Here is a 26,365-nt window from a genome sequence, read left to right on the forward strand (position 1 = left end):
GACAAGGGGAACACTACAGCAAAGGACAGTTGCTTAAGATACTTTCAGGGTGGGTGTCTGCTTACTCTACGTAGCGTTGTACAGATGATTTTATTCTTGCTGTTTACTTAATCATTCTCCCTTAAGTACGCTTTCTGCTTTGTACACAGATTCAGTGCTTTTTAGGGGAAAGCATTGCTCATCATGGACATACAAGATGGGGAATTTAATTTCCCCAGATTTTTCACTGGGGAATTAAAACTCATGTTTTTCAATTCTGGAAGGGTTTCCAAGGTATTTGAATCCAGTTCTTGTTGCTTCACTAAACCTGAGAGATGAATTACATTTTTAGCTAGCAGTACTTATGTAATTTTAGGCAGAATAGAAACCCAAAGTCCCCACTGTGTCACAATCTTTCCAGTAATTTGGGGTGATTTATGTTTGCTCTAATTTGTTTTATTCCTCACATCCTTTAAAACAATTTTCATCTCCCTGAAAAATACTACACTGATAACATAGCTGTGAAAATTTAAGGAATGTATTGAATGAATGTATTGAATGTCAATTCTGTTTGAAATGGGATCTCTCAGCCTATCTCAGTCAGGCTACAAACTCTATTTTTACCATGAGGCTTCTTTATCTTGCCTGCTATCTTTTGTCCTCACATTGGTCTAAAACCATGGAATTACAGGGGAAAAAAAAACCAAGGCTCTGGCACCTGGTATAGAAACAACAGCAGTCAACTTTCCATTTAAACAGAGCACACTTAGAGAAAGAACTGGCTGCTGCTCTAGGCAGACCAGTTTCCCAAGTCTAAATTCCAGAAGAGAAGGTAACTAAGCAACTGGGAAAGGTTTCTGATCGCTTAATAGGCTTCTCCAAAGGTCACATGCCTAAGAAGATATGCACTTATAAAAGAAAAATTGTTTTGTTAAAAGCTGTGTGCTTCTAGCTAAACATCCACTGGTTTGTGGGAGCATTTACGACACTGATATGTCTACTTGCTGCCCTGCCCCATTTACCTGAAGAGGTTACTCCTGACCAAAAACTGCAAACAAGGCGTATTCTGGGAAAGAATGCCAAAGCTGCTGGTTAACCTTGAAGACCAGCACTTACCCACAGCCCTCTGTATCTGTGAAAAGATAACTGACAGAAAGTATGTTCCCAGGACCTAAAGAAACCAAAGGAAGGGAATAGTAGCCTGGTAAGTCTAGGGTACTCTGAAAAGGCTGTGGATATTGTTCACTTCATAAGATGCTTTTAAGCATCCTAATTGCCGTATCATACTGTTACATAGCCATAAATTTCACCCCTATTGCGTAAAGTCCTAGAAAGCTGTGAGAACAATATCCTTCTCTTCCTCCCTTCATTACACTGGATTCCTGGAGAAGTTCTCCGACAACTGAAAATCACAATGAACCACCACCAGGTTCTTCTTTCATCAAACAGAAAAAAAGGCACAACAAAACTGCGTGCTCATAAGCTGAAGCCAGATATATTCAGATCAGAAATAAGATGTATTTCTTAATCAGTGAGCTTAATTAAACACGGGAATAGAGTACTGAAGGATGTGGGAGATTTTCTAATTGTTGCAGCCCCTAAGGAAGTATCAAGTATCTTTCTAAGAGATTGGTTTTAGCTCTAACTGAAGCTGGGAATTCTTGGATCAAACTCTTAAGTTTGTGCTATTCTAGATGTCAAAATAGTTGAAAATACTAGTTCATTCTGCCCATAACATTTAAGAACGTATTAAGAATCAAATTCTCAGTGGAAGCATTTTTCATTTGACCAGTGGGTACAAGCACTCTGATAAGATTAAATCTAGCTGCCACAGCTGAGGTATAATGTATGGAGATGAAAGGTAAATTGACACATAGCAAAGATTTTAAATACCATCTAACAGCAAAGCTGCAAAGATTGCAAGACCTTCCCAATTCTTGATCCACTGTTTTTAAATACAGCATAAGGCAAGAAAAGCTATGCAAAATAAATGCAGGAACAGAGATAATTTAAGCCACCTACTGTTCCAAGTAAAGTATCATCTTATCGTAAAGAAAGAGCATTCCAGAATAAGATATTTCCCCACTGAGGATAGGAATGTCTATTTTCACGTCGCAAAAAGCTTTCTCAGCAGCAAGTAGAGGTATGACAGATATCTGCACCCTTATTTGACACACAGGACTCTGTCTAATTCCTATTATTTTAATACCACAGCCAATATTTTGGATGATGGCTTCACCAATATAAGAATAAAAGACTTATCTGCATTCATTAGGTATGCCATAGCAACACTGAGCGCTATGAGTTCATTATCAATTATTTGCCCATGATACAATTCACTTTTCTCATTACAGTAATAAAGGTAGGAATAGCTGGAGTCTGACACGTGCAATCAAAAAAAACAGTCCAAGAAATGTGAGCTTTCTGCTCTTGGCTTTATGGCAGCATGCTAATTATGAGTAAGGTTTCCTATTTACTCTGGCACTGGGTTAAAAAAGATGTTGACAGACTGGTTCTTTGGAAACACAGAATTTAACTCGGTATCATCAACAAAGTAATACATAATAAACACCAGCTGCAACTGTCAAGAATCACAATGTTAAATATGCTGCACAGAGCTAGTTTTTGTAATACCAAAATACAAGCCCAGACAAAACCCATTAGCCAAAAAAATCCTAAGAGCAATGGATGCTAAGGGCATCAGCAGACAATCAGCCCCTGCTGCCATTGCAGAGAAACTCAAGGCTGCGGCTCTGCAACGTAACAATGGAGTTATTGCTTCATAACCTAAAAAGCAGTATTACTCCATTTGACCCGAGCAGGCTGCCAGCACTCTGTTAATTTAGAATGAGCAAAGTCCTGTTTCCCTGAACAGAGGAGGAATCAAAGAGGAGATGGTTCCTTTGTTCCTAGTTTCAAATCTTTTCCAGCCAACTGTACATAAAAAGCTCTGTAAGACAGCTTTTTCACAAGGCTGTGAGCCCAAGCTTTGTTATTCTGTTTTCTCAAGCTTTCCTTTTTCAGTGGTATTTCTCACCATCTCCTCAAACATAGTTCTATCACTCATATCCAAGTCCTTCAGTCTTTCATCCCTGAATTTATCAGATCAAAAAGTTGTCCTTTGGCTGCACACCTAGTTACTATTTCAACCTTTCATGAGACATTCTTCCAGGTCCCTAATGCTTCAGTCTTCTATAAAGAAATTATTTCTGCTGCTATTTACTTTTTTTTTTTAACCTAAAACCGCTGTTACCACTTCAATTTCAATGAAGTTAAACCCAAACTATAGAAAAACTGCAAACCACTGAGAATCTGAGCTGATTCTTCTATATATGGCAATATATAGAAGCAGCTTCAGCAAAGTCGAAGGACCATTCAGAGACCTTCTAAATCTGTGGGTTATCCATAGTATCTACTTGTTAGAGAGGTAGAAGATGCAGCAGTAAGTGGAGTGGAAGAAGTAACCTCAGAAAACCATTCCTGAAAGGAACTGTACAAACTGATGACAGCTTAAGATACAGAGAAAACAGTAAATCTGCACTTTGTCTTTTTCCCACGAGACCAACTGTTGTTTTAGGTAAGAAGTTGAATTGGCAAGATGTAACAAAATGTACAGAATGACATGCCAAATTTTTTTGGCCAGCAAAGAAATATTTACTTTGATTAATGGACAACTGCATACAAGTGTTTCACTGACGTAGTTTGCATATTTCTGGGCTTTATTTAAGTACATATTCAAATACATAACCTTGCTGTAATAACTGTTGTTCTTGTCTCATGTTCATAAGAGTTATGGTAATGGCTCAAACAGTTGCTCAGTTCTTTTGAGGAAGATTCCTGAATTGATGAAGATTACACAGACCGGTAGCAGAACTTCACAAACAAAAACATGCATCAAAAGACTGTTATCCCAAAGCCAAATTTGTGTTTTAAGCCTGCTGTTCCAAAGCCAAATCTGTGTTTTAAACCTCCTGTGCTTGCACCAGTGAAAGCCAGGCCAGCCCAGAGACATTCATCAAAGGTTTGCAAGCTACATTGATCAGCAAGACTATCAAGTAGCTAAGAGCTGGACAAGTTCACCTGGTGACATCCCATTTTCAGTGACTAAATCTACTGCTGGCACAACTTCCTAAGAGGAGAATGATTCGAGAGAGTGGTTGGAACGAAAAGGTTCTGGTGCTTCTGTCCAGGTGCTATGATCTGCTTGGAAGAATCCCATGGGATATGGCCCTGGAGAGAAAAGGTGTCCAGAAGAGCTGGTTGATTTTCAGGGATCACCTTCTCCAAGCTCAAGAATGGTCCATCCTGACAAGCACACAATCAAGCAAATGCAGCAGGAGACCCAAGGATGAACAAGAAGCTCCTGAAAAAACTCATATAAGAAAAGGAAGAATCTGGTAAGGGACATGAGGGGCAACAAGAAAGGCTTCTACAGGCACATCGGCAGCAAAAGGAAGGCTAGGGAAGATGCGAGTTTGCTGCTGAATGGGGTAGGGGCCCTGGTGAAAAAGGACATGGAAAAGGCAGGGCACTCAATGCTTTCTTCATCTCAATCTTTACTGGTAAGATTTGCCTTCTGGAATTCCAGGTCTCAGACAAGTGGGAAAACCTGGAGCAACAAAGACTTACCTTCTGTAGAGGAGGATCAGGTTAGAGAACATTTAAACAAACTGGACACACACCAGTCCACAGGACCTGAGACAGTGCACCCATGAGTGCTGAGGGAGCTGGCCAATGTCATTGCAAGGCCACTCTCAATAATCTTTGAAAGGTCACGGAGATCTGGACAGGTTCCTGAGGCTGGAAGAAGGCAAATTACCCCTATCTTCAAGAAGGGAAAGAAGGAGAATCCAGGGCACTATAGGACAGTCAACCTCACCTCGATCCTCGAGAAGGTGATGGAGCAAATAATCCTGGAAACCATTTCCAAGCATATGAAGGACAAGACGGTGATTGGGAGTAGTCAGCATGGATATATGAAGGGGAAATCACACTTAACCAATATGATAGCTTTCTACAGTGAGATGACTGGCTTGGTGGAAGAGGGGGGAGCAATGGATGTTGTTTATATTGACTTTAGTAGGGCGTTTGACACAATCTCCCACCATATTCTCATTGACAAACTGATGCAGTACAAGCTACATAAGTGGACAGTGAGGTGGACAGAAAAACTAGCTGAACTGCTGAGCTCAAAGGGTTGTGATCAGCAACACGAAGTCCAGCTGGAGGCCAGTCGCTAGTGGTGACTGGCCCCCAGGGATCGATACTGGCACCAATACTGTTTAACATCTTCATTAATGACCCGGATGATGGGTCAGAGTGCACCCCCAGCAAAGAAGACACAGACAGACTTTTCTCAGTGGCACCCAGCGACAGGAACAGAGGCAACAGGCACAAATTGAAATGTGAAAAATTCCATTTAAACTTTAAAAAAAAAACCTTTTTTTTTACTGTGAAGGTGATTGAACATTGGAACAAGTTGCCCAGAGAGGTTGTGGAGTGTCTATCCCTGGAGATATTCAAAACCCAACTGGACAAGGTCCCGAGCAACATGTTCTAGTTTGCCCTGCTTAGAGCAGAGGGCTGGACTAGATGATCTCCAGAAGTCCCTTCCAACCTCAACCGATCTATGATACTACAATTCTGTATGAAGTCTATAGGCACAGCACTGCCAATAAATTCTCTCATCATGAAGAAGCAGTAAGATGCACCATGCCCAAAGTACACAGGTAGAGGCTCTATTATATTTCTGCAGTCTCTGGTTTAATCAAGTACATCAGAGCATATTCCTTCCTGTTACCTTTTCCTCTCATGAAGAAAAACAGGGAATGGCAAGAACTTTACTTTGGTCACAGTTTTCATCTTTTGTTCAGCCCTCTCTTCTTTCTTGGATTTCTCAATCATTGTTTTGTTGATGATTTGTTCAACACTTCTAACTTCCCTGTATGTTTATTTGCGACACAGGAAATCATGCTGAGCAAATCTAGCACTCATGAATCATATACTCAAACTCTCTTCCCAGGTATCTGTAGTCCTTCCTAATTCTTGCATTTCCTCAAGATCTATGATTCTTTCGACTACCATTCAAATATACAAGGAATGTATTAGCCTGTTGAGAGATTTTATCCTCCTTTACTTGACTGCCAAAACAGAAAGATGGTGAAGTGGGAAACAATCCAAAAGTACCAGTCACAAACATATCAGATGTTCAGCCCACTCCTACATCCTTCCATTAATGAGCTGACTAGACAGAATGAAGCAGTGTCTCGTAAGTCTTACAATCTTATAGTGGTTTTCACCTGATTTATGTGAATTTTGATTATATTTTCAAAGCTACTTGATATATTTACAAAATAAAGCATAAAAAAAAGTCATTACAAGTTAAGACACACCTTGAGCCCAGCTAGATATATCTTTTCATGATGACTTAAGAAAAATTCTTTATCAATAAGACTTCAGAAGCCTGCCAGCAAGCTTCAGCTTTTTAGGCCGCCACCATCAAAGAATTTTCAGAAAAGATGGATCCCAAAGGTTGAGTTTAAACATATTGTGTAGTTACTGCATGTGAATCATCAAAAGAATCAGCAAAGATGTGCTCTGTCCATCTCCAATCACATGTACAGTGAAAAAGTAACTTCTCATCTTGTTCCAGAAAATTAGAGACATCAAATGAATTAGTAAAAATGAAACAACATCAGTTAAACTCTGTGGGGCAAATTTTCATGCCAGCTACAGTACTACAATCCCCCTGAAGTCAAATGGAATTGCATGGGTTCAACTTAACAGAACTTGGCACATTGAGTTGATATATGCTGTTCATTCTGAGTACCAGCTTATGAAATGTTGCATCTCTAACTTCCATATGGCTATATTCTCAAGACAGATTACACAGTTCTTTTATATCTTAGCATTTTATTATAAGTATTTAATTCACAGTGCATCATGAGTCAGGCTGTATTTTCTATATCTTTTTCTGTTTTTTTTTTTTTTAATTTGTAACTTTATGTTCTCTCTCAACAAAGTCTAACAGTGGATCTAACTTTGACCTCAATGAGAGGCTTTCCACTGATTTCAAAAGATTTTGGATCAATCTCTTGCTGTCAAGTGTATAAAATAGGAATTTTTATAAATTTGCAATACATAATTTATTGGCAATTGCACTTAGCTCCTGTCAAGGAGCACAGGAATATGGGTTAATTTCAGATATGTTAGAACACCCATACAAATGTAATATTTAAATCAATAAAAGAGAGCTACAAATGAAGAATTAAACTGAACACGCTCTGGTACACCTTACTCTGGTAAATAGCAGTAATGCATCAATGAAAACCCAGAGTTTTGCACAGGCATGTAGCTCCCATGCTAAGGCAAAGTATGTCTAGGCACACAGAAACATGAATAATGCACAGCATGACTTAAGCACCTACATGAATTTCCACCAAACTGTCCAGGAGTCTGAGAGCAGACTTCCCCACTGAGGCACTGGCACACAGAAAACAAGAACTGTGAAAGAACAGGTGTAGTTATAGACACATATGATACAAAGATTATTTACAAGATAAGTAAGCAGCCAAGAGGAGCCATGCAACTTTCCCCAAAGTAGACAAAAAATAATTACATGCAGCCTTTCAAGCAAGATATTGATTAAACACAAGAGGAAATTATAAATGTGCCTCCCTCAAAAATCTGACACAATTAATAACTGTCTTAACAGATACAATCACCTCTTTGCTCATCTATACTATGATTCTCTTGTCAGTTTTAGAAACTGGGAGATAACCAGATTGCCTATCCAGTGATTAATATTCCCAGCATATGGTAATGTTCTTTCACTCAATACTGATCTCATCACGTAACCTTAGCTGTCTTCAACTAGAGGGCATGGCAAGTAATTCATTGACTTAATTTAGCCTTATGAAAAGCAGAGGGAATATATGAAAGCAAATTAAAAATGAGCATAAAAAGCAGGAAAATACGTTTGCCACTTTGCTTGTTCACTTTGCTGGCTTAGCCATAGGGATATGCTGATTCTTCTTTTGTATTGGGATTTATTCTCTCCATAAAGTACTTTATAAGGTTCACTTGAAAAAGCTCAGCAGAAGGGGATTTCAAAAGTATGTTAATTAAATGTTGATGAGGATCTCTGTGGACGCCCACAAAAGTGAGATATGCAGGAAATGTCTGTTAAGATGCCCAAATGTCTGCAGGAAAACTAATTTTAATCAAATATTTCTGGATTTATTTTTATGAATCAATGCTACATTAGTATTCTGTGGCCTTTAATTCCAAATTATTATGTATGGAACCCTGCCAGAGAGGAATTCACAGCACTGGCAAGCTGCTGCATTGAAAAATACTGCTTACTGTTTTCTTAGGTTTTAGGTAGGGACCATAAAGACAAGTTTTAGTCCCTTCTGTTTTTTTTAATTGATCCTGAGAGTTATATAAAAGCACAGTCTCATCAGGTTTCCCATCCTGAGGAAGGGACTACATTAATGGTGTTTCAGGATAAAAGCTGCTGTATCACCCTGTATTTCAAAATTGCAGTCTATTTCAGAGAGACAGTTGAGTTACCTTCAAACAAGCCAGATGGGGTACTGCTAGCTATGGCGGCACATAACAAGAACAAAGCAGATAAATTGAGATTATGCTGAACTCCACACTGCACTACAATTTTCCATCTAGATATACCCTAAATTTGTGTAGGAGGTAAAGCTCCTTTTTATGCACTAGCTGAAACAATTCCTTAGCCAATCTCCACCTGATCTTCTCAGCTCTCACATGCATTGCCAATAGAAATGCTACAAAATGAAATGGTGCAGAATATAATTTCCACTGTGATAAATATTGCACGGCTGACTAAAGAAGAATTTTTTCCTTATCATTCACATAACAATCATTAAATACGCTTGCTTTGCAAGCATATACTTTCTTCCATAAAGAAGACATGCAACTATTGATATACCCTTACTTATCAAAACAGCAGTAGTTCCATAACAAAACAGTGTGCATCTGTCTCTGTACAGTAGTAATAATAGACATGTCATCCAACTATCATGTCACCACCAGAGGCTCAATTTTATCAGGTGTTCTGCAACCTCAACTTCTGATAATATCACTAAAAACCTGAAGTGCTTTAGATTCAAAGAGCAGGGATTCAACATTAAAATTTATGGTCCAATCTTGTTAAGGGAAGCACAAGTATAATACAAGCATCTATTTTAAAAGCATAGTCTGGTGAGAATAATCTAGTAAAATGAAAAGTAAGAGACGCACAAATCCATTACATATTGCAAATACAGCTCATTTGATACAGACACTGCAAGGGAAAAACCACAAAGCCCTAACTATTACCATCTTGGCTGAAAAAGATCCCCTCACAGGGAGGTGTGCCCAAGTAAAGGCTCCATGTTCGGGATCAAGCAGTAAATGGACATAAGGAATGATTACTTGCTGACATGACAGAATGTTTTTGTCCAAGCTCTGGAATCTGTAACATCACAGCTTGACAGCAAAAGCTCTGCAGGCCTCTATCAAAGCCAAAAGTAATTAAGTGTACTTACATGTACTCCCTGTGTGCAGAATGTACAGCAGCTGCGTTGCTGTAACGCCACAGAACTATCACTGATGACAAAACATCCAGGGTAGCATCAAACTGAAAGAGATACAGAGTCAATTGTTTTGTGGGCCATTAATGTGCCCTGCACTTACAGCAATGCATTTATCATCATGCTGCACAGGCACAAAGCAGCTTCAAAGATACCATTTTAATGAAAGTAGGATTTACATTCATTAAATTGATCTTCACATTTTTGCCATACATTATTGCACAATAATATACTTCAGAGCTCAGTAAGTCAATCAAGGGATTAAGAACTTTACGTTTGTAAGCCATCGCCTGTGGAGAAGTTCAAAAAAACAATCCGACACTGTGGCACCATAAGAGTTAAAACACTAATGAGATTTTTATTCAAAGACTCTAAAAGAAAAAGTGTTTTAAAATGCCTGTCAAGCACTCCTTTCTCCTGCAAATTCATTAATTTTCTTCAGCAGAAGATTTTGTTTCAGAGCAAAGAAATATTATCTTATTTTGAAATCTCAGTTTATTTAAGATCACATATTATTCTATATCATCAGCAAAATTGCTGTATTTGTATTTCCAGTAAATGAAGACATGATGTTAGGTAACACCTACAAATTCTGCAAAAATACTGGCTTGTCCCACTGTAAGTCCCCCATATTCAAGCCAAACTTTCCACAGACTCATACAAGCCAAAATATTTCATCTGAGTCATTTTACATGTCATTAGGAATATCTTGCTCTGCCACTAATCAGGAAAGTCACAGCAATTGTTAGAGAGCAAAACTGTCATTCCAAAGTCAATAGGAGTTTTACCATAGACTTCAATAGGAAAAGAGTCACGAAAATTTCAGAAGGGAACTTCAGAACTTGGATCAAGATCCGCATGGAAAATGAATAAGCTGAGAAATTTTGTAAAGCAAAAACATATCTGGTGGATAGTATCTATCAATGACATGATATAAGTACTGATATTAACTCCAGTATAAGACTTCATAGTCAGAAACTGAAAAAGTATAATGAAAACATCTTTATCTATCCTTTCCCAAGGTGTGACTTCAACAATAATTTTTCTGAACCAACACTGATTTTGCACACCTTACCATGAACTTATAATAGGAAAAAAATAGTACTTCATGTTCAGAAATAGCACATCATAAAAATTGTAAGAAATATGGAAATTGTATCTCTACTTACAGCAAATCCAAATGATGATGCACTGTATCTCATTACGGAGACAGCTAAAGAAAAGAAAATACTATTTAGAATCATTTAAAATCTTCTCTTGGATCCTTTTCTCTTCTCTCATCTGGGAGCTGTAAAGCTAGTTTCAACACATAGGCTTAGTTTCATCCAGTTCCCACTAGAATGACACTTAGAAAAGGTCTACGAGAAAGGCCTTGTGCCACAGAAAATGATAGAGAATGGCTTTTCTTTCTTCCAAAACATTAATGCATTCAGAATTTAGCATAACATTCAGAAACTGTGTGTTTATGGAATATACTGCCTTTCAGATGAGGTTCTGAATAAAAGCATATTGAAACCACAATTTCAACCTCTCAAAAAACTTTCCATGACCCAAATTGCTTCATGCTCCAACTAGACATGAAAGTCCACTTGACAATCAACTGGCTGACAGAAGACTATGCAGGCCCATCCGAACACCATGATTGCCTTCTTTCTATTAATAGGACTAAGTGTAATTTACATGTCCCCAAGAAATGTTTCAAATTCCATCAGGTCAGCAATTTCCAATCGTAAAAGCACTAGTCAGGAAAAATTTTGACCAGCTCTAATTTTGACTGCATACTGCCAGTAGAAATAAAATGACTCTTTAAAAAAGGGCTAACTGGCATCTAGAACAAACTGTCATTTAGATCATTTTATTCCATGCATCCTAATTCTATCACCTCACAGTTCCCAATTCTAGGAAATATTGCATCAGCAAAAATAACTTTCAATAGCAAGTTAAGACATCTACTCCGTAGCCTGTAAAATGCTATTGGAATTCCTCTAAGTGACTGAAGTTGTGCATTAGCAATTATAACTCCATGCCTTAAGCCTTAGACCACAATGCAAATTTCTATGGCCTTGATGCTGCCGTGTTTATAGTCATTAAGTAGCACATAAATTCCTGATTACCTTGCTTCCTTCTTGCAAACTGCTGAACACAGATTAGCAAGAGGAAAGCGGACGACTGCATATTATGTTAAAAGAAACTTCCTTTTTCCACACTGTCAAGGCAACAATAGCAACTTCCCAACCTGTCAGCCAGTAAGACTTTTCCAAAATTCCAGCAATTAAAAGAATGAATACCCAAAACTATGGTGAGGAATTTATGTATGCTATAAAATTCTGTAAAATATTGGGAATTATTGCCTTGTATTTACAAGTGAAGACTTGATACACAAAAAATGTGGCTTACGGGACCAACCATAGAATTGAAAGCTCATGAAAGTCATCCTTTTCTTGGCAGTGACATTTCCTGGTTTCCAGGTTCTGTTTTCATATCTGTAATATAGGACTTACTATAATAATCATCATGATAGCATTGCAAATCTGTATATGATTTGTATAAATCTTGCCATGCTTGACTTTTGTCTGGCCTGAGGAGGTAACGCCAAATTAAATCCTAAGATCTGAAGGGAAAAGACTGCTAATAGCTCCTATTGTGGTTACAATAATATTTGTTCAGGTACGATGAGCGGTGTTTTTAGCAATATAGAGGAGGCATTTTTTGATGGTTTTTACTGTAAGCTACTAGCACAGTGGTCACAATCCCAGGCTCTAAAATACAGAAAAGGCACTCCACTGACAAAACAGTCAAAACAATCAAAAATTTGGAATTTTAAGTTTCGTACTCAAATAGCAGTTTGTAACATCCTAACACTTCTTGAATGAGAGGATGAGACAGCCTGCTATAACTTCTCTCCCTTCTGTTTTCAAAGGCATACCCCTGCCTTTTGAGGGGGGGGAAAGCATGCATTCACCATGTCCCCCTAAACTCAGTAAAGGCAACTGTCCCTACTGAGTTTATCCAAGTGTTGTCAAGCAGCGTGGTTGAGCTGCTGTGAGTCAAGAGGTCCAGATTTTGCAAAGCTTTCAACTCAGAAGTTGCTGCCTGTTACCACAGGCAGGATCTAGGAGAAAAATTGGTTGCTAGCTCCCCTCTCCTTTTGAGCTGCAGAGAGCCCCAGGCTGGTGAGAGACCATTCCTCCATAGAGTGCAGGGGCTCTCCTAGACGACAATTTTTAGAAGAGTTATGTGAAATATTATCCAATACCACAAGTAGCTTGGCAGCTGGAACAAGCATTGGCCTGGAAGACAGAAGACATCTTTACCAACTCGCCTGGCGATCTGGGCTCTCAGCTGACCCCGACCACCACCCACGGAGCTTGCCCTGCTCACCTCACGTGGGGGCAGTGGGACAGGCCCTGGCTGGTGAGGCCGCTGGCCTGCCGGCCATGTTATTCCCCTCAGCTCCCTGGCCCTTAGGGAGTAACCAGCCCTCGCTGCAGCCTGACAGGGACTAGCTAATGTATGCCAGGTAGGAAGGGGATGATCTCAGTGCTTGTTGGAGAGTGCGAAAGTGTAGAGCAGGTGGCCTGCATGGAGAGAAAAAGGGGAATACTAGGGAAGAAGCAGACAACAATGGCAGAGGTTATCACTTGGAGCTGTGACTTCACCAAATTGTAATTGTCACAGGCTACTAGTAAGACTACGTTTATGGGCAAACTCTATAGCATTGAACAGCTCTAGGTTTCTTGCTACATTCTGCAGATTGTGGAGTGAAAACAGGACTAATTGAGCCTGTGCTCCTGGATTAATATGTGCAAAAAGGACTCCAGTTTGAACATTTAAGAGGGCTCCAAATAAAGCATAACCGGATTAATTTTATCACTCTTTCATGAACAGATATCAGCTAACTTGGTAAGAAAAATACATTTTGGTAAAAATAAAAATACTTGAACTATAAAACCAGACTCATTAACAACTTTGTCAATCTTTGGCTGACAAAAGCAGTATCTAATTGTTGGTATTTCAGTATTCATTAGAACAGCTTGGCAGAACAGAGCTGCTATTGTTTGACTGTTCTTTTCAGAAACTGTGAGCTACAGTTCTGTGGCACTTGTCTGTATAAACACCAATTTAAAAATCTTAGAATAAACAACCCCTTTCTTATTTACTTAAGACATCACAAAGGTATCACAACTATTTGGACTAGGTATCACAAATATTTGGACTTTATCCTTACAATTGGCCAATACACCAAGAAAAGTCATGAAATTCATATCCAGATTACCATTTCTCAGAGCGGAAGAGTATTCGAACAGTAAGTATGGATTAACACCTCCCTCTCATTGTTAAATCATGATTTTCCACATTTCATCTCCCCGGTGAAAAAACAGGCTGTATGTCTTGGTCAGACTTGCCAGGCAAGAGCTCCACTTGACAAGCATGCACTAATTTGGAGTGTTCCAGCTGCAAATTTGAACACTGCAATGCATTGCAAAGTCCTACCTACCAAATTTCCATTGCATGCGTTTTACTGCTTAGAGGCAAAGCATTTCAAAAACTGCATAAATTGCATCAACAAAATACAGATATTCAGATGCGCACATGAGCTCACAGCGTTCCTGTAGTTATCGTTTTCATATGCTGCAGTTCAAAGCCACACTTTTCTTTTCCCCTCTTCTATTTCCAGACTGCCTCTGTAGTGGAATTATCTCCTCTACTTTTACCAAATTGACAGCTTTTACCCTCACTCTAATCCAGATTTAAAATAAATTCACTCAGTGGTGCCCTTAAAAATGAATATATAATTTCTACAGGATGTAAAGTATATACAGATAGCCAGACCTTAAGAATCCTCTAAGGGACACATTTGGTGTATTTAAAGCATAAGGTCCTCAGTGTGAGAACTATCTTTATTTTTATATATTCTACAACAGTGAATATGCACAGCACTAAACACAAAATCTGTTTAGCTTGAGCTATCTGAAACCATAATTAAAAACAAATATATATCATTGGACCAACGGTGTTAAAAATCTGCTCAAACCTCTTTGCTAGCTAGCAAGACTGGTAGGCTACCAGGCCTTGGAAATCCCTAGGATGCTAAGTTGCGGTGATGCAGGTTAAAAGGCCATAATAAATAATGATGATGTAATGACAATGTAAGCAATTGAAAGATGTATTTTTATGTTCTTTGACTACTTAACGAGTTTTCTAACAGGAATAATAACCCATTTGTCTTTCTTTCCAAGTCAAGTAACAATGCTAAAGCACCTTCAGCATTGTCTTAAGCACATTAATACCTCTAGCTGACAAGTAATGTAATAAAGCTCACCAATAAATCAGCCCAACTTAATCGGGATGTTTCTCCATGATTCTAGGCTCCATGGCAGATTAAGCATCTGTAATAGCTGCATACAGGGGACCAACTAAAATAGCTTGACACAGACTGAGTCCCAGTCTATGACTGAAGAAGAAAGGACTTACAGGGAAGCACTCTTCAGCGTCCAAGCACTTGACACCCCTGGGTAAAAGCCTGATGAATAACCAGTGGTCCTTATGCCTCCAGTATCGCTGCCATGCTCCACGAGCAACGTACAGCACTGCAGGAACAGATCATAGAGCTTTTGCTGAACCCTCGGCCCCTTTCTCCTCAATACACGTTCTGTTCTTCCCAGATGACAGTCTGATATTAAGAAAAAACAGGGACTCCTAATCTCTGTAGTGAATCAGAACAATGAAAGGAAAAAAGCAATGAGGAAAGAACAGAGCAGGTCTCTTAAAAATCCTGTGGAGTCACTATATACATTTAGCAGCTACACTGCCATGACAGTGGGAGCCTGCTTTTAGCTTTTTATTGGCTAAATTGGACAGCATTTTATTAGCTCTACAACAAAGCAGATAATCCTAATGCATTTTCCTGGCATTTGTTAACGGAACTTGCAAGCAGTCAGAAACTAAAAATAGAGACAGCACAGTAAGCCACACTGTCTCCACCTGTACAGCAACATCCATTTGTAAAGTCTGCCAAGCTATAGGTCACATTTTGCTGTAATTCCTTCACCTCCTTCACAGTAATGCCAAATAAAGAAAAATACTCAATTTCCTACATTTTTTACCCTCAGCAAAATAAGGTTACTTTCATTCTCATCCCCACACACCTCAGGAAAAGCATATGGCTAGGCCCCTACCCCTACAAAATCATTCCAATTTAACTCTTCAGCCACCTACTCTCCAGGCAGCCTTTGTCAGGTTTAGTCCTTCTAGAATGTGTTGCTGGAGAACGTGGACCCAGCAGTTCCCCTCAGGATCTCAGTTCTTGCTCCACGTTGGGAGAGCTCTGTGGCTCCTTTTTGCACAAATACATGAGGCAAGAAATAGGACAGTAAACTAACTCTGCCTCCAGTTCTCCCAAACAGAAATCTGTGTACCAGTGAGAAAGATGGTACAGAAAAACAGGTCCTCCATCAGTCATAAAATCCCCTCTTATCCTCTTGGAGAGAGGAAAACTATTTCCAGGTATCTCCTCTTGATGGGACAATCACTCCATCATGCTTGCTTTGAAGTTAGCCTTTCTGAGAGACACACGTGAATGTCAGCACAAAAAGTATCACTGCTCCAAAGTGCACGACCTGCATGTAGCAGAAATCAGGCAGGCAGCTTCAACAGCACTGAAAATTTGGGGTTTATTTCTGCATATATTACCATGCATATCTTGCAGGTTGTATACAGCGACAAGCCAGAGCAACTCGAAATTGTACTAACACAGAAGTGAAACTGAAACACAGTCTGTTTTCATTGCCCAGTGTTGGTAAAGCATCAAAAATTAATGTTACAATAAATATTTCAAAACAAATCCATTCCAAGCACAGAAAACCAAATGAGTAATACTTTAAAAAAATCCACAAAAAATCCCTCACAGCAACTGAAGGCAAAGAAGAGACATGACTCTAATACCACTAATAATGTAATGAGCTATACTGACTAGAGCTAACACATACACATACATTTCCCCAGGAACCTTCTCTACTACCACACTGAAATTTCACAGAGCAAAATTTAAGAATTTTATGTGTATGTCCAAAATTTCTGCAATCAACACAGTAACTACAAATGCCTGCTGAACATATGGAAATCCCAGACATGACTGCCAGACATCTCAGCTACATGAGCAGATCCAGTGCTATCCTTCAGTATCATGTTCTTACACCCATATTTCTATCCCAAAGTCACGGGCAAAACTGAAGCACATCTATCTGTATAAAATCCTCAGCTCATTTTCCCAGTTTATAGTTACATCAATATGGTAAAGGCTCTCAGTTCTGGGCAATACCATTATACCGTTATGCATATATCCACCAAGATGAAGCATTTTTAATATATATTAAACCTGGATCTTGATCTCAAGAGAGTCAATAAACAGATTTGTAAAGTAGTCCCTAAGAATGCTAATTTTTCAATCTATCTGCAAGGTATGATAACGACTCTATGCACAATGAACTGAGAAAATAGTATGAGGAGATGTTTGCTCTTGGGGAGGATTCGGCTGTGGTATACACAATGCTATTCAGAGAATGGGGCACTAAGAGTCAGATAATGTTTCCTCAGTTCTGCCACCGACTGGGATATGACCACCAGTCGGTGGTGCTAAAGTTTCCCAGGAATATCTTTCATTCTTTGTCTTTTATTCAGTTAATATATTTTTTGTTTTAATCTATTGCAATGGTCAAATCCTTAGCAGCTACAAACTGCCGTAACTTCATTTACTTCAGTGAACTGCAACAGCGTCTATCAGCTGAAGATCTTCCCCGCTCCTTATTACACAAACAGTGCAGCTTCAGGGCTTTGTGCAAAGATTTTCCTTTGAGTTTAATCTAAACAATTCTTTTCAGTTTGCTGACATATTAGCAAAAATGATAATCATCACCTCTGACTCGAGCATTTTATTTCTTAAATCATTCATTTCTCAATGTCTCAAATACATAACTTTTTATAAACCTATTTTTTATGTTTCATACAAAGAATTAAACATAAATTCCCACTTAATTATATTTGTCTTGGGCTCCATCAGTGCCTGATCAGAAGCATCAGAAGTCTTCAGTTTTAAGGGGTAAATATCCGCAGAACTAGCTGTCACACAGGCAGCATGAATGTAATTTTCCCAGACTGCCTATTGATTGCCCCTACTGGTCAGCACCATGATATAATCTCAAAGAACAGCAGAGCAGTTCAGTCTTAAAGTTCACTTAGTCTCCTGACTCCCTTCTAACTATGCTGAATGAAGCATTACTATTATAATTTGCTATTTGTATTATCATAGTTCTTAGGAGCCAATAGTTGAAAGCAGGATTCCTTGCCCTTAAAAGTTTGTAAAACCAGGATCAAAACACACATACAAACAGAAGAATATAATCCAAGAATATTGGTCAGCATGATAGACAGCCAATTAAATAGTCATATACTGTAGACATCATAGCAAAAAAGTTTTCAGAAAAAATCTGAGGAAGAATAATAATGTGGCTTTGCAGGGAAACACTTCTCCATGCCAGGACACACAGAGACTTCTGTGATGTAGAAAACTGAAATGAAAGCACTTGATTCAAAAATGCTGCTATTTTTACTTGTTATTTTTATACTAATAGTTAAATCAAAGGTACTTTAACCTAATTCTTCAGGAAAATAGGTTTAGAATCTTTATGCTAACTGGAACAATATTAAGCACGGCTTTTGTGATTTAATCCCACTTTAACTTTACTTTGCATTTGTAGCAGGACAGAGGACCAAGAGCATTTGTGAGGAGATGCCTTTGGAGAAGAGGTCTCAAGAGAGAAGAGGAAGTCCACCCAAATGGAAATTTGCCCAAGCAAGTGAATTTGACTGAAAGGGAACTATTTATTTTGTTTTCATCTTCCCAGTTGTTACCAGAAGGGCATCCATGCCTCCAATGGCATATCGCACAAAAGAACAGAACAGATCTGGCAACTGAGCGGGACTGTGCAATCCTGAACTATGAAACAGTCCTACTCTAAACCAAGGTATTACTTATTGAATGATTAAGAAATTAGCCACATGAAGAAAACAACACATCAACTTCCTCTATAATACACAGTAGATGATCCTCAAGGGCATTAAAAAGAGAGAAAAAAAACCAAGCAAACATGCAATGATAAAAAGACACAGACTGAAAGTAAATCAATTGCCCGTTTCAGAAAAGATAACGCCAGGGCTCTCTTTTAACAGTTGCTGAAAGAACTTCTGTATACAACAAACCTTCACTGCCACACCTTAGCGGTGGGTATAACACTAAAATACAGAAAGCCGAATACACCAGAGCAGCCTATTTTGCATGTCACAGCCAGTCTAAATTACATGAAAAACCATTCATTTAGGGAAGGCTTTTTGAAAATTAAAAAGTAGAAAGCTGACAACTCCAATAAGGCAGAGTTAACAGCGATTTCCAGGGTCACTTGAAAGTCTGTGCAGTGGTAATATTACAGTAAGTAGGAGCACTGTGCAGACCAGTACACTGCAGAGATGATACTAGGAGAAAGCAAGACCCCCCCTGTCCTGCATCCCACTGCTTCCCACACTCCGGTTCTTCCTTTCTCATACGCCAACCTTCTGTTTTCAAACAAGATCTTCACAAAAAAAACCCACAAACATGAAGTCCAAGGAATAAAGAGGGTTTTTTGGTTTAGTTTTGGCTTTGCAGGGGATTGGAACAAGAAGAAAGACCATATGTTAACGCTCCAGTCTTCTCAGGTTGAGCTTTATCAGGAAACGAAACGCATATGTTTGCTTTTAAAAATGGGAATAGAACTTAAAAGGTCTGTAAGAGACAAACTAGTTTTCCTTCCAAGCACATGGTGCAAACTCTCTGAAACTGAATATACAGGTGTACACTTTGATCTGATGCATTTCAAATGGGATCACTTGAGTCACCCAAAATAACTCAGTGCAATGATGTATCAGCCTGCTATTAAGGCAGATAGTCTTTTAATGAAACTATGTATTATTGATGCCCCAACTCCAAATATAACCATATAACCACCAAAAAGTCTTAAAATGTTGCAAATGCAGTAACTTCACATAGGTTTTGCAGCTTACACCTGCAAAACACAGGCTTTGTAATTTAGAGCTTGACGCTTGCTTCCAAAAACAAAAAACGCAGTTTGTGCCTAGACAGAGGCAAGGAATAGGGAGTACCTTGGCTAAAAAAGCCACAACCAACCAGAAACATGAGAGACACCAGACACACTCAGCAGCTGTTTCTAAAGCTCTGTGGCCAATATTTGTAATTCTCTGTATCCAGCTGAAGATTATTCTAACTTTAATGACCTAGGAGACTCTCCAAAAGGCAAGATTTCTCTCATCTTGATGTGTTTACTCACTAAAGGTAAAGCTAGTAGAGAAGTATTCAGATCCTACATAGCATAAGGAATTCATACTTAAGAGTCTCGCCAGTTGCTTTAAAGTGGGCTTTACCTCAGATAACAGAGTAAGCCAGAAGACTAAGGTGAAGGTTTGTAAATGCTTATCTGACTTAATAGGGCTTATGAAAGCTTTACAGAGATCCAGAGAACTCATATTTTATATACATATCCCCAAACCTGTATCAGCTTGGGCACAGGCTAAATATTTTTACCAGTCAGCTCTTAGGCCAGAGCATTCCAGCCTTTGGCTTATGGAAATGCCCAGTCTGGATGCTGCTGGCAGGGTTTTGAAATGTTAATAAAAATATTGCCGTTTTTCTCAGGTTCTGGTAAGTTCAGTTCATGGGAGCACATCAAAAAGCCTGGGAGAGCCTTTCAAAAAGATAAAGAATGATACTATATGGAAGCTATAGCTCAGATGTATAAACATTAAATTTACATGCAAGGATTCAGGCTAACTATGCAGCAAAAACAACCTTAAATATCTATGAGGAAAGATATATTGTTTATTAGCTTTTATGTAGAATATGAGCACATTCAACATACAGAACATAACCAGGGAGAACAGCACTCCCCCCATCCTGGACAAGGCTATTTGTCTCCATTACTATAAGGAAGCCTAGGGGTTTAATTTAAACAAGATGCTTAACTTAACGATTGCCAAATTTAGATTAAATGAAATATATCAGAAAACTCTGAAAGCCAAAGCTCTGGATTCAGCATCTATTTTTCATTTTGCCTATTTTTTTATACAACTATTTCACATTTGACTTTATTATGAACTGTTATTTTCAACAATTTTAGTATGTCAAGCACCAAGAGCATTAAAAAAAATCAACTCTGCTGTTAAAGAACAAACAAGCCCAGTTTAAAAGTATTTCTAAGAAACTTAAATAATTGTCTAACATTGTAAAATCTAATTCTCAAACTGTCAGCATGATACAAAGATTCAAAACCCAAGCTCGATAACACATACAAAGAGCATTTTATTCGTTGATATTTCAGACTCAAAATCCTCACACCATCATACAAACAAACCACAAATTTAAATACCTGGAATCTTGCAGTCTGTTCCATATAAATTGACCAACTGAAATACAATGTGGAGGGTTTAAATCAGGAGAGAATTTAGCCAGCTTTGCTACATACCATACTTTCTTCTAGAAGTATTCTGACCATCCTSTACCTCAAATATAGTTCTTAAATAATACATGTTTAAAATTAAATATATCTGTTTAATAACACATCTGTTTAAATCTACTCAGGCTGGATTTTTCCTCGTTGTTCCTTAAACTTTGAGAAGAGAAACACACTTTAACCGTGGTAAGAATTTAGAGCCACTCCAGAACAGCACATGTACATAGGCTAAATTCTCACTTTTCAGTATTAACTGTAAAAGAACCCTTTCTCATTATGAATATTTGCTATTCGTAATACAATACTCAGCTGAGTTCTCTATTTACAAATAAATACAGACCTGCCAGGAAGTTTATAGTTTCACTGAAGTCGCACGTGAACTTCCATATACAAATTTTTGATCAAAGGTCCTATTTTTCCCCTAGCATTTCAGTAAAATTTTAAGCTGTTATAGAAATACAGCAATAAATTGCAAAATTTTGTATATTACCACAGAAAAATTTCCAAAGAAGTTAGAAACTATCTTTTATTTGGAATGTTTCCTCTTTGCTTTTTTTATTACATATGAAAAACATACTCCTACCTGTGTTCACCACTGGTAATTGTTATTCTTTACACATTTTTTTTTATTTTAAAACTCCTTCAATTTGCTTTACATGAGCAGCACTACTTCCATTGAAATGATTTGTCTTTGTCTATCCTCCTTTGAATACAGATTTCCTGCAATTACCTAAGTCTCTGATACTTTCAAATGTGACCACTGCAATACTACACCATCCCATTACTATCATTCAGAATCAGTAGCCAGCACAAAGATATCGCTGGCCAGCTATTCAGCTGTGCTTCAAACGAAAAGAACATCTTGTTGGTGTTCTTCTAGACAGGGGCTTCTAACTAGGAAAACTTAAGCTGATGAACTTCACCTTAAAAATCTTGCAGTAAATGTCTTAGGATTTGGTTACCTGAGGTCACCTCTTGTCTTCTTCTCCGGTACCATGGCAGAGGTGTTGAGTCGAACTCAACTTCATATGCCTCTAGTTTAAATAGAAGGAAAAGCTAAGGTAGGAAAATCTCTATTGAAGGGTCCTCAGAACCGCACTCTGCTTTTTGTTCTGGCAAGCCCATGGTCGTGATGACCTTTATGCTCGGGTACACAGTCCGAGATACTTTTCACACTTGAATTGGTGAGGTTGAAGAACATGGAATCACCTGTAGCTGGATGTTACAAAAGGCTTAAATATGTCTGAAATGAACTTGGCTGATTTTGGGAAGATAGCCTAGTATTTATTTGATGGATTTTAACTTTTTAAGTCTGTATGTATGTGTGTTGAGAGATACATATTTTTGAGGTCATTATACACATATACCTGTATTTAGTGACTTCAGATTATATATCTCTATTAAAAAAAATCAAAACAAATACTTAAAATAATATTCCTGTTCACAGACAAGGAAACAGATGAGGATCAGAGATGTTACGAGATATCTGAAAATCATGGATAAAGTCCATTTCATGTTTCAGAAGAAGTTTAACAGCCAGAACAACTAGACACTGAAGACAGTATAATCATCTGAAAAGGCAACTAGGTCAGGCTGGCTGTCACATTCTCACATTATACTGCCTTGCGAGGTAACTTCTGACAAAACCCTTAATCGTTCCCTTTTTTAGGGTTCTTATCTATAAAATGGGACTGAAGTACTTTAACATTTCTGGATGTTATAGAAGGGAAAAATATTTTTTACCATATGGAAGTATCTAGTAATTCTGCAAAGAATGACAGCAGGCACCATGAATATCTTATCAATTTGAATGAATTGTTTAGTATGATATTTTGTACTTTTATGGTATTTCACATTTTCAAAGCACTACTGTAGCTTTTAGAAATGCAAATTTTAACTACTGAAAATAGTAACCCAATTAGGAATGATCTGTATGATCTTTATGCTTGACAGTATAAGACATTCTATTTTTAGACTAAAAGTATTTCAACAGACTTATGAAAATCAAAGCAGACTTCCTTTTCTACAGAAGTGTAGCACTTTTAAGAAGTGTATCAAGTGCTGGGGAAAAAAACATTCATATTGAAAAGAATTTGTATTACCCTTAGCTTACATTAGTATAATATTATTGAAATTAATTGTCCATTATTTGATGTGACAAATACGCACCAATCTATAGCTTGTTGTAAGCTCATTTTCATCTTGCTGAAACCTCTAGAACACAAATGCAGTGAGACCAATGAGTGCAAAGGTGCAAATATGACTATTTCAAGCATCCTTGGTTTTAGATACCTCTGAAAGGTTCCGAGTTTGGAACACCTCCACGAAAACAATCAGTCTATGCAAAATTGTCATTTGGACACCCAATAATGAAGACACCCAAAATAACTATGAGAAAAGGCTATTAAAAACTACATTCAAACTCAGGTAAACAAGAACACAGAAACAAGCTGATATCATAACACTTTTTTTTTTTTTTACAGCTCCTAGTGTAAGAATTGACCTGTGTTCGAATTTTTTTTCCAAAAGTCACATATATGCAATGGGAAATCTGTCAGAAGGAATGAAGGTAAACTAAGATATTTGCTTGGCACTCTCCTTGGTGTTTTTTTCTGGTTCCTCCCTCAGCTAACAGGTGGTAAGTCCTGAAATGCAGTTGCTTAAGGAGAATACTTAGAATAAATTCTCTGCGAATATGCGCTTGTGATTTGGAAATCTGAGACTGCTACCCTGACTGGAGCAGCTCAGTGACTGACCGGGCTTACACAGGACCTGGGCGCAAGGAACAGCCATTCTAACCCAGAAGCCGGAGGGAACAGAGCGTGATCTGACACAGATCAGCCCGATGCAGCAACACAGCAGGCTTTAGCTCTGGAGCCAACTGCTCTTCTCTGTACGTGGATCGGTGCCTTCCCCAGCACTTCCTACACTAGCCAATGACTAATGTCACAACTGAGTCCCTTTATCATCAGGGGAATGACGCAAGGCAGCAAAGGTTGTCAGTTCCTCCATAACATAATAAAAAACTGAGGAGGCTTACATTTATTTCTCTACACATTGCTTTCGTGAATAAGCAAAGAATGGAACATGATGTACCAAGGCAAAACCAGGAGAAATTCACATTCATGACATTTCGTCTTATATTAAATGTTTGTTCTCTGAGCATTTTAATGACCTTAGGAATACAAAAAACAGGGAAGATTTGAACTGGAAAGCTTTGGTGGCTGAAAAATAATTAGTCTTCTTTAGAGCCATTTTCATCATCCCTATCAATTTAAGAGACATGCCACATATCACGGTACCCCAGATTTTAATTAGATGGCTAGCAAGCTGCTCCAGAGGCAAAGCAAGCTGCCAAACACAATTAAGTAGGCTGTCAGAATATAGTACAATATTACAGAGATTTTCTTTTTACGGAGTGAGATTTAGAATGGAAACCATCTCAGACACCTGAAAGAACTAGCAGAGAAACTTTAAAGCCTGGCTTTGCATACACATTTAAATAACAGAATTCCAATTTTAAATTGCTTTTTTAGATGCCCCTACTGACTGTGGGAGAGGACATCTGTTCAGACTTCTGCAGCTGTAGACAGAGAGCCAGTTTTAGCAGGTAGGAGCCTGATGGCCTGTTCTGGAAGGTAAATACGTTAGGCACAGAGCATGTTGTGCAACATGCCAGCAGAAGCAGGACAGGCTCACTCTTCAGCCAGGGTTCCCAAGTATCCACTGCCAGCTCTGCCTAAATCTTATTGCCATCTCTTTCCTGTAAGCACACACAGTTTTACCAAGAATTTTTTCAAAACAGTGATTTTCTTTACTGAATTTTTTTATAAGGTAAAAACTTTTTTTTGAGTGTTTCTATCAGCATAAGGAGCTAAAAAGCAGGAATCGCTTCAGATAAGATCCTTCATGCAGGGCAAGACTGAGACTTCAAGCTCAAGTTTTGGGATTCTGTATGTCTGTTCTGTCTCACAAATAAGAAAGTTAATCACAGTAGACGCAGTTCTGTAAATTCTGTAGTCCTGGTTGCTATAAGTACTTATCCCTGGTGATGCAACTGCCCTACACGGTACTTCACAACATTGTTGGGTCCTGAACTGTTACAATCCAGCATGTGAAAATGACAGAAGTTTTGTACATAATCATCTATCTTCCCTTTATTTGAAAATGTCATTTTCAGTTCTCCTTAGCTGTAACAAGAAACTCCAGGAATCTTGACACTCAGTCATTTTTTTTCTCACCAAAACATCATTGATGATTTAGCTTTACAATGTCCTACCAAGCTGTGTAACATCACAGTTGCATATATTCATTAGGTGTACCAAAATCAATAACTACATTGATTTAAAACAAAGACTAAAATATAAAAATCTCAAAGAACTAAAAAAGTCCAGAGTTCTGGATTTGCTAGCAACTGCAGTAGTCCTCAATTGATCCTGGAAATCCCAGGAATCCCAATTCTACTTATTGTCTCTCAGGACACTTCTCCTGTGTCCTGTTAGACAGGAAATATGTTATTTCATATCCCATTATATTCCTCCATTTAATCATCAATTTTAACAAAAGAGAGTTCAAATCTTGCCATGTAACATCTTAAACTTGTAAAACTCTATCAGGGGAGTTCCCACACACTAAGAATCTACATTTCTACTTATGCAAAATCAGCTGCAACACCTTTACCAGTCTATTTGTTCAAAAACTCCTCTACTTGAGGTATCTGATACAGTAGCAAAATTCTAACATGGAACAATTATATTGAAATAAAGCCAAATTTGTTTTGGAACTGAATGTCCACTGGCAAAACTGTAGCAATTTTACACAATAAATTTTACTGGTCGATTTTGTTAAAAAGCCCACAAAATAACCAAGCAACTATGGTAGTTCAGAATCAGCAAGTATTTCTGTAATTTAATTTTATTTCCATACTGTCCTATCAACATTTGTTTACATTTACTATATTGCCAGATAGTTTGTGTCAGATTATCACCTATATTTTTTACACCATAAACTCATTTCTATGGTCAGACAATTTGGAATACAACAGATTACTGAAAAATTTTACCTTGTTTTTTATTCAATTAGACCACCTGGCAAATTTTATCACCTACTTCAATATATCGTATCATTGGTTCTGATCAAAGTAACATTTAACTTATATTGCTATCTCTATTAGAGAAGATTATTTTATGTCCACATAGTTAAATAGTCCAGATAATTTCA

The 26,365-nt window shown here is 38.1% G+C and overlaps 1 protein-coding gene across 2 annotated transcripts in view; it reads right to left on the reverse strand.

Annotated features, from left to right (window-relative positions):
- The window catches only part of TMEM163 (transmembrane protein 163), a 115,673-nt gene that overhangs the window by 37,556 nt on the left and 51,752 nt on the right, over positions 1-26,365 (reverse strand). For both annotated transcript variants that reach the window (XM_026089119.1, XM_026089118.1), the window contains exons 3-4: positions 10,757-10,800; positions 9,543-9,634 (exon numbers count right to left, since the gene is read on the reverse strand). In XM_026089119.1, coding sequence (XP_025944904.1) covers positions 9,543-9,634; positions 10,757-10,800 — 136 coding nt within the window. The remainder of the gene's footprint in view (positions 1-9,542; positions 9,635-10,756; positions 10,801-26,365) is intronic.

This window comes from Apteryx rowi, unplaced genomic scaffold, assembly GCF_003343035.1.
Source record: "Apteryx rowi isolate R43461 unplaced genomic scaffold, aptRow1 scaffold_8, whole genome shotgun sequence".
Classification (NCBI taxonomy): Eukaryota; Metazoa; Chordata; class Aves; order Apterygiformes; family Apterygidae; genus Apteryx; species Apteryx rowi.